General features: G+C 37.7%; 1 protein-coding gene across 1 annotated transcript; it reads right to left on the bottom strand.

The window, feature by feature from the left end:
• Positions 1-759: 759 nt before the first annotated feature.
• On the bottom strand, positions 760-13,655 carry LOC104081724 (cleft lip and palate transmembrane protein 1-like protein; the record flags this gene model as incomplete). Its single annotated transcript, XM_009584571.1, has 10 exons — positions 760-1,285; positions 2,798-2,913; positions 6,286-6,330; positions 6,412-6,467; positions 6,750-6,784; positions 8,607-8,689; positions 9,331-9,381; positions 10,488-10,553; positions 11,918-12,021; positions 13,571-13,655. Coding segments are annotated over 10 exons (726 nt in total), but the record flags the coding sequence as incomplete, so codon positions are not given.
• Between the last annotated feature and the right edge of the window lie 392 nt (positions 13,656-14,047).

Raw genomic sequence — 14,047 nt, forward strand, 5'->3', positions numbered from 1 at the left:
CTAGAACAATGGTTTCTAGATATAGCCGTGAAGTTTGAATTTTGGTATAATAATTCAACCTGATTATTTTTACTAATTTGAAAGAAACAGATCAAAATACCTCGCTTAGTGAACTGTTCCCATTGAATATGGATTTTAAATTGTGTGAAAGGAAGATACCTGTTCTTCACCAGGCTGTTTTTTTTTTTCCTCTGTATCCAGGTAGTTTGTTGAATCTGTATTGTATTTGGGCAAAATCATTCCACTTGAATGATGTGTGTTTCATCTTATAAACAAAATGGAGCAGGGAGGGAGAGGGGAAAGACCAAGGAATTACTCCCTTTGAAACATGAGCAAATTGGCCTAGTAGGTCACTGGGATACCATAGGATGAAGAATTTAAGATGTGTTAAGAGACTTTCCTAGCACGTAGCAATGATTTGCATTATGTGAATACCTGCTATGCCAAGAAATCAGAAGGTTTGTCAATAATGCAGAAGGATTTATATAAACTTGGATAGATATTGAAAGAAATCATGTTACAGCTTTTTCACATCTTCGTTCCATTTAAGACAACTGAAACCCTCTGCCATGTTGTGGGCTAAGAACATGGCAGAATTTGAACTTTAACAACCTCATCTCTCTCATCCTGTATTTCCAACAAATTTTTTTTTAAGCTATGAACTTAAATGCCCACATACAACTTACAACTTCAATAATAATTTCTAGAATTTCCATTATCTCCATTATCAAAAAAGAATGATTTGTAATTAGCATATAATCCAATATTATACATTTTATTTTTGACAGCCTCCAGTTTGGCAATAATGCTCGATTCTGCTGTAACACACTGGCTTGTTTTTTCACTTTTCATAGCCTTGTGGCATGGGCACCACACTTCCAGTTAGTGAGTTGTCTTAAAAACATGGATTTGGATATTAATTACCATGGTCAGGACACTTAGGTTTTCACCGAAGAGAAGTTTAAATGCAGGAAGTTTATTTAATGACATCTGGCAGACTGGACCTTTTGAGGACAAAAAGGGATCTTGAAATAGGAGGATATAAAAACTAGATTTTGGCAATATAGAAGATGTATTGTCCATGTAGTTCTGTCATAAGCTTTAAAAATACTCTTATTAAATAAGTTTTTCCTTCCTTAAGACCACATAATACATGAAGCCAGTAAGAGTCCAGGGGTCAGAATCTTCTTCAATTCTTAGTTATTCTCTATGAGCTTTTTTTTTTGGCTTTTCTTCGTAAGATTCTCCATACTCATTCACTCTGCTCTTATCCACAGGATAAAGCCTGGCAGAAAAAACAAATTATGAGTTACAATATTGTCTGCTACCTGGAGGAATTAAGCAGTTCTGTGCTACTTAATTTTAAAAGTTAATTTCTTTCTCATCATATTCTCTATTCCCATTTGTGGCAAAAAATACAACAGTTTTAAAGATTAGCTACAGATACATCAGCTTCTTCACATTAAGACTTAACCAGTTGTCTCGTAACAGGCCTCTTAAGAGATGTATTAGTTCCCCTAAAGCTTGGCTGGAGTATTTCTCAAGCAATCCAGGATACCTCTCAAACTGGAAACCTGTCAGAAGTTGTTGAGCTCTTAACTTCTACAAAAATACCTTGGAAGGCCACCTATTTTACTACACTTTCGTGCGATTATATAAACCGAAAACTGAAGTTCACATTTAGTATTAATGATTAAACATACACATCCATATATTCTGGTATAATGTGAACTAGGCTTAAAATTCTTGTTTGTTCCACATCTAAATATTTATTCTTCGGAACAAGAACACACTTTCTGTAGCTTCACTTATGAACAATATTTCAATGATTACTGCATATAGCCTTCTTCCCCATCTGATTTTAGTTACTTAAAGAATCTGAAACTTGCCGGATACTCAACTTACCAGAGAACCTCATAACTTGTGTTTGGAAACTAGATAAAGAGGAAAGCAGAGCAGGACAATCTCTCATCAGAAAACATCCTTTGCTAGTGCCTTGCAGAGCAACTTGGAAAGCACGCCTCAGATACTGAGCATATGTAGGCATGTAGCCCCTCAGCAAGGGTTAGAAGCCCAGAACTCCTAAGAGGGTTTGTGAATACAAGCTTAAGAATTGCTCTCCTTCACCTTACTTCAGGTATTCATGTTTCAGGTTAATTTTTTTGTAACTTGCAAATGTGAAACTATCTGCTGAAAAGGAGGACTGCTGTTTTGGGGAGGGAGAAGGGGTAATTGACAAAAATTCTGAGAGTGCTGTGAGAAGAGGAATTTCTTGACTACTCTCTTAGCATGCTAAAAAGGGTCCAGGAATACCATCAGTTATGGGAAAGTGCTTTTGCTCCTCTGATTTGTATTTAGATCTCCTTTTCAGGATCCCCTGCTCAATATTCACATTCATATTCGGTTTAGACTGGACATTAGGAAAAAGTTCTTTACTGAAAGAGTGGTCAGGCCTTGGAACAGGCTGCCCAGGGAAGTGGTGGAGTCACCATCCCTGGAAGTATTTAAAAGACGTGTAGATGAGGAGCTTAGGGACATGGTTTAGTGGGCATGGTGGTGTTGGGTTGATGGTTGGACTTGATGATCTTAGAGGTCTTTTCCAACCTTAATGATTCTATGATTCTATTCCCTTCACTAGGCATAGAGACAACTACCATTATCCAGACCATACTATATATTACTATGGTATAAAAATTCCACTTGAAGTCTATCCCAAACTATTTCATAGTTCTTTACAGCAATTAGACTGCAACCATCTACAGCGTTGTAAAAACTCTGATGAATGTTAAAGGCATACCATCTTTGGTAAAGATAGACCAGGAACACGACATCATCTCTAAAGCACGCCAGCCTATGAGATGTTGGCATAGTGATGATAAAAGCAAATATATCATCAATAAAGGTGTTGAATGCCTACAAATATAAGAAAAGTATACTTCAGTCAGCTGTGAGGAAAGGAAGTCATCTGTCATACAAAGCTACACGAAACAGGCTTCCTAGTACTGTATTTTTCGGTAGGAACACAGACTACTTCCATATTTATAACAATACTTACGGGTTATGCTGAAAAACTAATTAATGCAACTTTAAAGTGCTTTCTTTTAATGAAGACCACGCTGTCTACTCCAGACCACAGAATTATAGTTACAAGTAAAAAGGAAGTAGGACTACTTCAGGTAAGTGAGAGTATTGTCACGCGAGGGGAAAAACATGGATTCAACTTCAGTGAAATCTTTAAAAGAAACTGGCAAAAAACTTTTATTCATTCATTACTCGAATGATTTAAGATTTACAAAATGTCAGTTCACTTTCATTTTCTGTGGGCATTTGAAATTTGTGTAAAAACTTGTTAATTTACTGCTCTTAAGAACATTAACTTGACAGCCTTGGAGAGATTAAAATATTTTCAGTGCTCTCCTGGAAGTAATCATCCATTCCTTATCCGAGACGTAATTTTCTACACCATTTCCACTCAACTAGGCATATGATAGGTTCCATTTCTGAAGCAATAATGAAATACTTTCTCACTACTTCTTTCTGAGTAAGAAAGTTTAAATTTCCAGACATCTGCTGGGAAAGCAATGCAAACAGGCTCCGAGCATGCAAAGACAACAATATTTTGTCAGAGAAGATAAAGAAAGTAAATAGAAGGGCAACTCCTGTGGATCTGGCTCTAGCCTACAGGGAGGACTAGAAATCAACTCTTACAGTGCACCAGCTCTAGTACTCATCATACGGTGCAATAAACTGTTTCAACTCATTAAAACCATCAGGAAACAAATCCAGCAAAGAATATTCACTGCTGGGTTAACAAACTGAGTCAGTAACATGGCTTCTCCTTTCAGTATTAGCAAGTTGTACATTAATCCGTACCATAAGAAGGGGGAAAACGATGTATTGTCTAAACAGAGAAGGACTCACGCTTCAAAATGAACCAATGTTTATATGAGGAAGCAAAGCATCAGCAGAAGATGGGGGTATAAGACAGGAGAGAGTTCTGATTAATTACAACAGGAAAGCTCTTTCTGGCAAGTCAAAACAAATCCATGAATCTGAAGTGATCAAAGAATACAGACGGCACTTCTCAAGCCTGTGCAAAGAAGGTTTGTCATGGAACAAAAAAACTTGGCAAGTTGGAAAAGGCAGCCTTTCCAAGCCGACACCCAAGTAAGCGATCCTACAATGATGAAAGGAAGGAAAAGCTAAATGCTCCATCCTTCAGGCACTTAGGCAGTCTTCATAAGCCATTGAAATTGAATGCATCAAGGCAGCCCATCTAACAGTATGTAGTCTAGCTAGTTTGCTTTTGAGATTACCTCATTTGAAGGTACTCCTCATTAAAGTATAAAAAGCATAAACATAAAGACTACAGAAACTGGAAAGTTAGACTGATCTTCATTTTTGCAAAGGTGTTCCAAAACAGGGAAGAGTTCAAATCAAGGACAAAACCAAAGCTCTCTAAAACAATCACAGATGAGACCTCAGACTATTCTTTGCACTCTTCGAAGTGCAGAAGAGAGCAAGCAACGTTAAATATCCGCTAGAAAAAAGTAAATTACCACCTCCAAAGACCAGTAAGTTAAACGTAATTGAAAACATCATATACTTCTTTCTACATACACACAAGCCTTTGTTGTGGGTAGCCCTGGCGTTTTAACAGGAACCAGAAATGCTCTGTAAGAAAAGGCTGTTCAGCAAGATAATTCTACTGCTTTAAAGGTTACTTGCTTGAATACTGTCCCTTTGTTGTCAACTGCTGATGTCTCTGCTCAGTTATTGTATTTTGTTGCTGAAGTAAAATTGTGAAATTACTTCACTAATATACCTTTTACTCCCCTCTATTATGAAACATGCTGATTTTCCTAGTATATGTCTGAAACGCTGGATGTTTATTTTTATTTTTTGACTATATTTCTGTATCAAACACTGTTGAGTTGCTATTCTGCTATCAGCTATATTTCAGTCTGTTTTCCTAGATGTGCCATGATTCCTTCGAAATATTAAGGCAGCAGAAAGTTGGGCTATTGCTGTAGGCTCACAGAAATGGAAAAGCTATGAAAGGCACTTCAAATTTTAAGATTTTAGTTCTTTTGTCCCAGATCATCTGTTCAGAATTGGACACCATGTTTTGAGCAGTTTTTAACAGCGTTTCTTTTAAAGTACTGATGTTCTGGAGAATTGTAATACATTGGCACAAAGGAAGAATAAATGAAAGTATGTATAGTGGAAGCAGAATAAAACATGGCACATGTTGATGGCATCAAGGTCTTGATGATCCCAGCACACCCCTCTAGGGTTTCTCAGGACACAATGATCAGGAAAACAAATGACAGTACAAAAATCCTAATGACTCACAGAGGTGGGAAAGGATGGAGTCAAAATACTATCAGCTCTTTAGGGGTACAAGAGAAAAACTAGCATGTAGCTGTTGACTGAGGAGAGGAGAACTGACTGACTGAGGAGAACGTAGGAGACATAGGGATTCAACAGTGGGTGTCCCTTGTCCTCCGTATCAGCGCAAGGAATCCTGACTGGGATACTTGGGTACATCCATCTTGGTGCCTGAATACTACACAAACCACTCAGACACACATATGGGTGCTTGTGGGTATGCAGGTATCAAAGTGTTAGTAAGTTGACTTTGTTTTGAAATAAACTCACCTTCCCCTCCTCCAAGGTCTGGTGTTAAGCTCTGCTACAGCGTCACATTATTTCCTACAAGGGCAGTCTAGGCAGTGGGGACACCACAGTGCAGCCCCTTTTCCACTGTGTAACAACCCACCACACGTTTGTCACTACACTGCCCAGAAGCTCAGAATTACCACCCCAGCACAGAACTGTGTCTAGTAGTTCCTGGAACCTGCCAAAATAAGGTCTCTCAGTGGTCCTATCTGTTTCTTGAGAACTATCCTTTGTTAATATAATCTCTCTCTTCCTAAAATAATGTATTAAATTGAGACTGATTAGTTTATTTGCATGACCAACATTTGCACCCATGCAAGACAGCTGACAGTAGAAAAAACAATATTATCATCAAAACTAGGATGCAGGTATTCTCATTTTATGGAAGTCATTATGAAAAATGGAAATCAATGGTTTGTTTTATTCTGTGGTTTTTTTTTTTTTTAAGACATTTGCAAACAGATTTGGTTTTACTGTCAGTTTAGTTCTTAAACCAAACAAACAAAGCACTTGCAGCCTTAAGCTACATAATACTAAGCTGTTTCTCACAGAAAATTTTTTCCAAAATGACTGCACCAATCTTTAAATTAGAGCTTTACTTACTTTGTATGTGAAAGCCTTCCACGGTAAGTGTGCAACAGATTTCATCTAGGATTAAAAATATCAATTTGTAATAAATTCTGGAAGAAGAGACTAAAAAAGTAGTCTTTCATCACTTTTCAATTTTACCTTGTAGTTTACAAACAGCTGGGGCAGCATAAACAGGAATCCAAAAGCATACACTCCTGAAGATAAAAGATGGAAAACTTACAGACAAATGCACAATAGAAGTACACCACACAACTATACTTTCACAATTAAGAGATTTACACTCATTTTCCTAAAGAGAGAAGATGCATCTAATCTTTCTGTTTCAGTTTGGGTTGATTCTTCTCCCTTTCTCAATCACTGTGATGATTTTGGAACCTACAGTCAAGTTATTGCTTGATACACTGATCCAGCTGACAGCAGTTAATTTTCTACTTTTGAGTCTTGGCTCCCATTTGAAGAAATATGAAGAGACTCACCATTGACAAAGCTGTTAATCAACCAGGAGTACCAGCTACAAAGAAAGAAGACAGTCCAGTTATTTTTTCACCTCAGCCAAAAATATATACCTGTAATACATCCTTTACATGACTGTATGCTGTCTACCCCAAGAAATGGCTATGTTGTGAATTACTTTACTCAAGAACTAAATACCTCACATCTTCCTTTGATTAGGAAGGGCTCCAGAGGAGGTGCTAACAGTTTAAGCAAAGGATGTTTATCAGTGCATCCAACAGATCTGGAGAGCTTTATCAACTGCTTTTATACTTTTTCAGAATGTTCTAAGACTTCTGCACCCAAAATGACATCAGATAATACTGTGCACTGAACCCTGACTGCATTAAGACTCGCAAAGGTAACACTGTATTCTAAAGAGACGCTCAATATGGCACTGTAAGGACTTACCAAATTTCAAACAACACATACCATTCAGTGCAAACCACTATAGTAGGCACTTAAAAAAAAAAAAAGGTAAATACAAGGAACCTACGTTTTTCCCTCCTTACATCTAAAAACCCTCCCAGATGTTCAATGGAGCACAATCTTAGCAACATAACAGCAGTGTTACAGATAGTGGTCAAATTCCACACTTCTGCTTGCAATAGTAAGAACAGCTAGTAATTGTGATGCTCAAGTTACATCATTTAAAATTAAACTTGCAAGGCTGTGTTAGCGACTTGTTAATAGCAGTGTTACAGCTGTAGCAGCATTTCAGTAATCCACAAGCATCTAAAAAATGCATCAGAAAATGCCTGCAAGATTAAAGGATAATCCTCCATTAAGATTACTTGTTCCATCACATTTCCTTACAAATAGATTTAACAATGATAAAAATTCTATGGTAACAATTGTTTTCACTTTCTTAAGCTACAGCTCACAGAACACCTGGCACATAATATTTTGCAGCATTGAATGAATTTAAGAATTTTGTGAGAAAAGCAGAATTTTTAAAGGCTGCATATTTGTTAGCTCCTTAATAAGGCAAGAATCTTTTGAAAAAAATATTTTTCTAATAGCCCTGAAATTGCCCCAGTTTCTAGTACAAGTGCTATGGCCCACATATGCAGAAACAGTAGCTCTTTCTGATGTTATTTTAAGCTACTGCTTGCTCTCCCCCCCACCCCTTCGGGGCCTAAAGACTTAAAAAACATGTCTTCATGGCCATCACTACGCTTGCGTTTGCAGATTTTTCTTTCTATTTTTTCTACAGTCTCATGGCTGCATACTTGCTTGCACCTCTCCAGTACAAAATGAACTAGCTGTATTATTTTGAGTGAAATAGTGAGTCTTCAGCTCTTGCTGAAGTATCAATATGTTGCTACAAGACCACGGCTTTAAAGGAATATAGAGTCCTTTCTTAAAAATGCTTTTGCCTGCTTGCCATCCTAGCTATCATATTTAGGAACAGAGGAACCTCTTGGTAGAGCAAATAATTTTGGGACAGTTTTTGCTTCTCTCTATTATTGGGACAGGTTTAACCACTGAATTCCTCTCACCTCTTCTGTCACCTTATCAGTCCTCTGAACATCAATGGCAGCTTTCTTCCTCCTCTTCTGATTCATAGCTTACTCGTGTATGTAAGCTAATGAATTCTATGCTACAGTAATATCAGGTTACTTGCTAAATGTAACAGCCTGTAGCTTACAGGATGTTAAAAAAACAGTTAGACTTTTCAGCTTTAGATCATACAGAACAAGGAAGTTTCTGGTTCCTAGCTTATGAATCAAACAAAATAAAATAACTGATTTCCATAACCCATCATCTCCAATTTATTAATATGGGAAAAATGGGGAATGTTTCAATTCTGTATAAGATGGTTTATAGATTTACAGTACCTTTTGTATTTGACATTCAGCAAGGAGTAACCTGCACCTCCAATACACAGTGGATACAGCAAATATGACAAGTATTTCATAGCCTAATAGACAATGGAAATAGTTTGTTAGCTTACATTTTATATACAGCAGATTTGACATGGCATTAACTAGAAGACAGCCACATGATTTTTTTCCTGAAAATCTTTTCCTATTTCCAAATGTCTACTACTATTTTCAGAATGCTTCCAGTTTTAGAGAAGGTGGTGAAAATTTCAAAGCTCCGTTCAGACCACCAAGGACCTTAGAGCATAAGCAACAAGAGGCAGCATGAAGATCAGAGTCTAAGAGTAGCTCTCTGCTTAACTTCCTGATTTTTTCAACTCCTTTCAGAAGTCAGGAAGCACATGAACATTCCTCCAGTATAAATAACAAGTGCAAACATAGACTTTCAAATTTGTGAATGAAGACCCTTTAAGGTATTTCTCTTCAGATAAGTCACTTGCAATTCTGCTTCTCAGAGAACTGTTTCAACCAGATTCAGCTAACAAACAACTCTTTCACTGTTTCTTTTAATAAATTATTAGAATGAATCTTCGCTATCTGATCATCCACATAATGATGATCCACTTGACAACTGTGAGAAAATGGAAAATGCACTTCTTGCAATAAAGAGTGAAACAAGTCAATCAGCAGGCCACATATATAGACTTTACAGATCAGAAGTCACAGGCTTCCCTCTTACCTGGGTATCATACTCCTCAGTTTTCTTTTCAGAGTCATTGTATGTACCAAACTGCAATACATATAAAATGTATAATCAAGTCAGAACTGGGAGGAAAAAACACTTGCTGTCCAACTCCCTAAACAGAGATTTAAACTGCAAACTAAACTGCTTAGACATTAAGCTAGGTAACAGTTCAAAGTTCTTGTAAGTTTCTATACAAAAGAGTCATATAAATGTCCTGTGCGGTCTGCAAATACAGGCTAGGCAAAAAGTTTAATTTTTCCCTTCATATTTTACACCAAACATCCAGGACTTCTTTGCTTAGGAAAATGCTGTTGAGACAGCAGAGTTCACAAAGCAAAAGTAAAGTCCAGTGGCTAAGAATTTTGCAGATACAGAAAGCCATTATTAAAAACCATAACCATTTTCATGCATGAAGAGGTCACTCATGGATTATCTCCACATCTCCAGAAATTGTGACTGCTTAAACACAGTTCCTTGAATACTGACAAAGGAACAACCAGAGCTATGAGCCACTCAAGATGCACAGACTTCAAGCAGCACAAAACCCCAGTACTTCTTGTGAAGTAAACACTGAAGATTAGACAACCGTTTCTCCTACCAACAAGGGAAACTTTCAATGTAGATTGTACTTTGAAAAGTGTTAATTTGAATCCCAGCTGCCTCTGCATGTCCTGCAAGCAGTCTCAGGACTTAAATTTTTACCCAGAGGATTTGTCAAAGACTGTCCTGTCCCCAGAACATGTCACATCTTCTACTAGTTTGACAATGGAGAAGTTATACTACACCTTCATGCAAAATTCAGTTTCTTTCTTCAAACCTAATGCCAGTTAAGAGTGCCTTTCCAACAGAGTGGCAGGAGCACAGTCCCACCTGTTAAGATTTAGCAGGACTGACAGAGGAGTTCTGAAGTTTCTCACACCATAAATACACACAAATGGCTTTTTCTTCTACAGAATTCATCAAAGAAATTCGTAAGTTTGAAAATGCTCATCCAGCTTTTGGATTAAGCCATCCATAAAGAGAAAATATACACAGGAAACTTTTATAGTTTTTTTCAATCTTCATTTCACTGAAAGCCAAGTTGAACAGTAACCTGGAAACAGATGGAAAGCTCAAGAGTGTAATCATTAACAGGCCAATGTCTACTATACCTGAATTTTGGGTCTCAAGCCTTGCCACTTGATTGTCATTTTCAAAGCTTTCTTCACTTTCCAGAGCTGTGATTAGCAAAATCAAAATGTGCACATAAAGAATTATCGAAAAGAACATCTTATGCATGATTCAGATATTCAGAATCAAGACCCCAGAATATCTATTTTAAGCACCCATTGTATAAAGCAGCAACAGCATGATTGCGGCACACTGCCTGCGACTCTATACAAACCAAATGCTGTCTCACCGGACAAGTACAACACTGGGAGCACGCACTATTAAGTCTCCATATCAGATGATGTACTTTAAGTGAAATAATGTAGTCCTTCCAGGATATCTGGATTGCAGCGCTCAGGTGGGGGTTAGCTGCTCTCAGCACCAGCATGCACCCCAGGTCAAGCATTTAGAGAATTCTCCAGTAACCACCTGCCAAGCAAGTTTCTACATGCCTTCAAGGTCAGCTGGGATCTGCGAGATGAAGGTGCCTCAGAACTCCTAACAGTAATTAAGTGGGCACTTACATGGTCATTACATTTCAGTAGTGGACTACAAGCAAAAGTCAGTGAATCCACTGCATTGTTTGGCTACTTACTGTACAGCTGCAACAGGCTGGCCCTAATGTAACCAAAGGTTCAGGGCACCTGAAAATTTACTCATGTACCCACCCTGCTATACAGATTCAAAAACTTAGGCAATGCAGTAAGCTCACCAGGAGAGCTACGCTCCATGAAGCTTTTTGTGGACAAGGTTTGTTTGTTTAACTTTAGATACACCAATATTCTCTTCTCACCCATCATATCTTCCAAACAAAAAAGTGCAATATGGTAAAGACGATCCTTTACTGTCATCTTTGATGCAAGCGAGAAAATTACTTATTACAGAAGCAATGTCACTATTCATACTGCATGAGAAACAGGTGTTAAGAACAAGTCATGAAAAAGCTCTTCCCAGCAACCCACTGACTGGACACGATCTGCTGGAATAATGAACACAGCCAGCAGTCTCCTCCTTCCCCAGGCACCTCAGTCATGGCCAGGGAAAAAGCTGCAGACCTGCGGCACTGTCTGATGGCACACAGCCTGCTCTTTGACAAATGCTTCTGTGAAGGCTTGTTGACATGGTTATACATGCCTGGTCAGGAGTGATGCCTATCAGACGATGTGATAGGAAGGAACCTCGGCATAGCTCTATGTTTGGTTTCCCCAATACCAGCTGGCCCATCCCAGAAAAAACTGATTCTTCCAGTTTAGTTATTTGATAAAGGTACACAATCTCCTCTACCACTGAAAGCCAGTTAAACAATGCTGCTAAGACAGCATACTACAACAGCAGTATTTTTCCAGCAACTAGTTTAGCATTTTTTTCCTACAATAAACTATGGATGTTGCTGCAAATACTGGTATTTGGTTCTAGAGCTTTAAGAACTCACCTCAATCAGTGCACCAATGCCTGCTGGGATCAGTACCAATAAACTTGTTTGTTCATCCAAAAGGAAAAGAAATATTACCACAGTACTAAAGCACCGCCAAAGCACTAGATAGAAAAAACAAAAACAAAAGGCTTATTAATATTTAAATGAACAGCTGAGATGACAGAAGACTGTTGGCCTATTTACCATAATTCTGCTTACGCAGTTTAAGCATGAACTTCTCCTATATACATCTTGATATATCAAGTAGTCCTAGAAACAGCCAGTGATTCCTCCAGGCAAATAAGGAACAAAAACATTTTATGAAATCCTTATCACAAAAGCTGAAAGGAAATCAGAATATTTAAGGAAGACTTCTGTACTGCACCAATTCAGCAATGTATCAGTACTATTACGAACTATGTTCATGATTCTTGTCTCGAGGAAGCTGAAAGGCTGTGAGGTAATGTAATGCCAGTCTTTGAAACTCATGCAACTAATTTTATGTTTGTGAATGTTAAGAAGTATATTTTAGGGTTATTTTTCAGGTTTTGCAAAACCCTGGATGCTTATAAAGTGTCTACCAACTAATTCTTAGATTCAGATATCCATCCCCCTAAGCAGGAACAGGAAGAGAGAAGAGCTACAACACACACAGACATTAGCAATTACACTGTACCATTCCAGAGCAATAGCCTCAGGGCAAGAAGGAGACACAGGCAGAAAGGTGACTAAGGCTTGCTAAAGATTGATATTTTGACAGTAAGTTTAAAAAACCCTTTGTTACTCTTTCCAATTTGACTTTACTCACTTTTTAAACTGGCAATTAGCATTTAATTCTGAAATGTCATGGACCATTTTGAATTTTTATTAACTTTTTGGCGTATATATGCCAACAGCAGTATAAATGCCTTACAAAAACAGAGGCGCTCTGATAAAGACAATAAACAGATTTTCCACGTGAGAAAAACATGTTGCTGTTCATCATCATTTAGAATGCCTAATTTTTTTCCTGGTATTGATATTCGTCACATGTTTTAATCAATCTGTACGTATGATAAAATTAAGGGTAGTCTCAGAGGTCAAATGACTCCAGGTTTATCAGTTTGGTTTATAATCAGAATAGAAAAACCTATTAGAAGAACAAGCACTAAGTACTAGCACAATAAACAAGGCTGGGGAATGGTGTGTTAAACCTCAAGCGTCCACACCAAAGCCCAAATCAAACAGCAGCGTTACACTACAGCATTTTCCCTCCCAAATATTTTGGAACCTGTAGTTATCTACAAGGAACACATAGGATTCGCAGGACAGCATTACCCATGATAGCACATTCTCTCCACCCACGGGATTTTTTCTGGTCCTCATTCTTTTCTCAAAGTATTTTTCTATTCCTTCAGCAAAGGAAATCTGGTGACTGACTTAGTATTAAACTTATTTTCAATTGTAAGACAGTCAAACCTCAGAAGGGACACGAGTGCTTAAAAGCAAGTGATACTTGAGCACAATGCTAACAAAGTTAGAACCAGCCTGTTAGCCATCTTCTTTTCATACACAAAGACATCTCATTTTGCCATCTTGATGAATCTACAAAGTTTCAACTTAGAGTAAGACTAAAAACACACAGTATATATTAGATAATGCACACGCAACACTTTGCATTCTGGCCCATACCTGCTTTTGTAGACATCCCAATCATGCTCCTCTTTTTCTTCCAAAAACTGATGTCATTTTTGAATGCAAGGAAATCAAAGAGAAGCTGCAAATAGCAAGAAACACACATTTGTTCAAACATGCTCTAGTTAAAGACTACCAGATGAACTGTTAAAAATGCATTTAAGATGGAATTGCAAGAAAAAGCTGTTTTACAAGCCTCAGAAATAAAAATTAAATACTACAAATAAAAACTAAAAAGAAAAACTGTTTTAGAAGCCCAAGCTCCAAAAGCAGTGCAAAAAGACAGGAGGAATTCCAGGTACTGCTACTACCACAATGCTGCATCCGGAAGAAAGTTAGTGACCCAATACAGGGTAACACATGATACAGGATGAAGAACTAAGGACTCTGAGGAATTGCTCCCCTCCTTGACAGACCAGAGAAAGCCACACTAAATTAGATTCACAGAATCACAGAATCATTAAGGTCGGAAAA

Source organism: Fulmarus glacialis, unplaced genomic scaffold (assembly GCF_000690835.1).
Source record: "Fulmarus glacialis isolate BGI_N327 unplaced genomic scaffold, ASM69083v1 scaffold11209, whole genome shotgun sequence".
Classification (NCBI taxonomy): Eukaryota; Metazoa; Chordata; class Aves; order Procellariiformes; family Procellariidae; genus Fulmarus; species Fulmarus glacialis.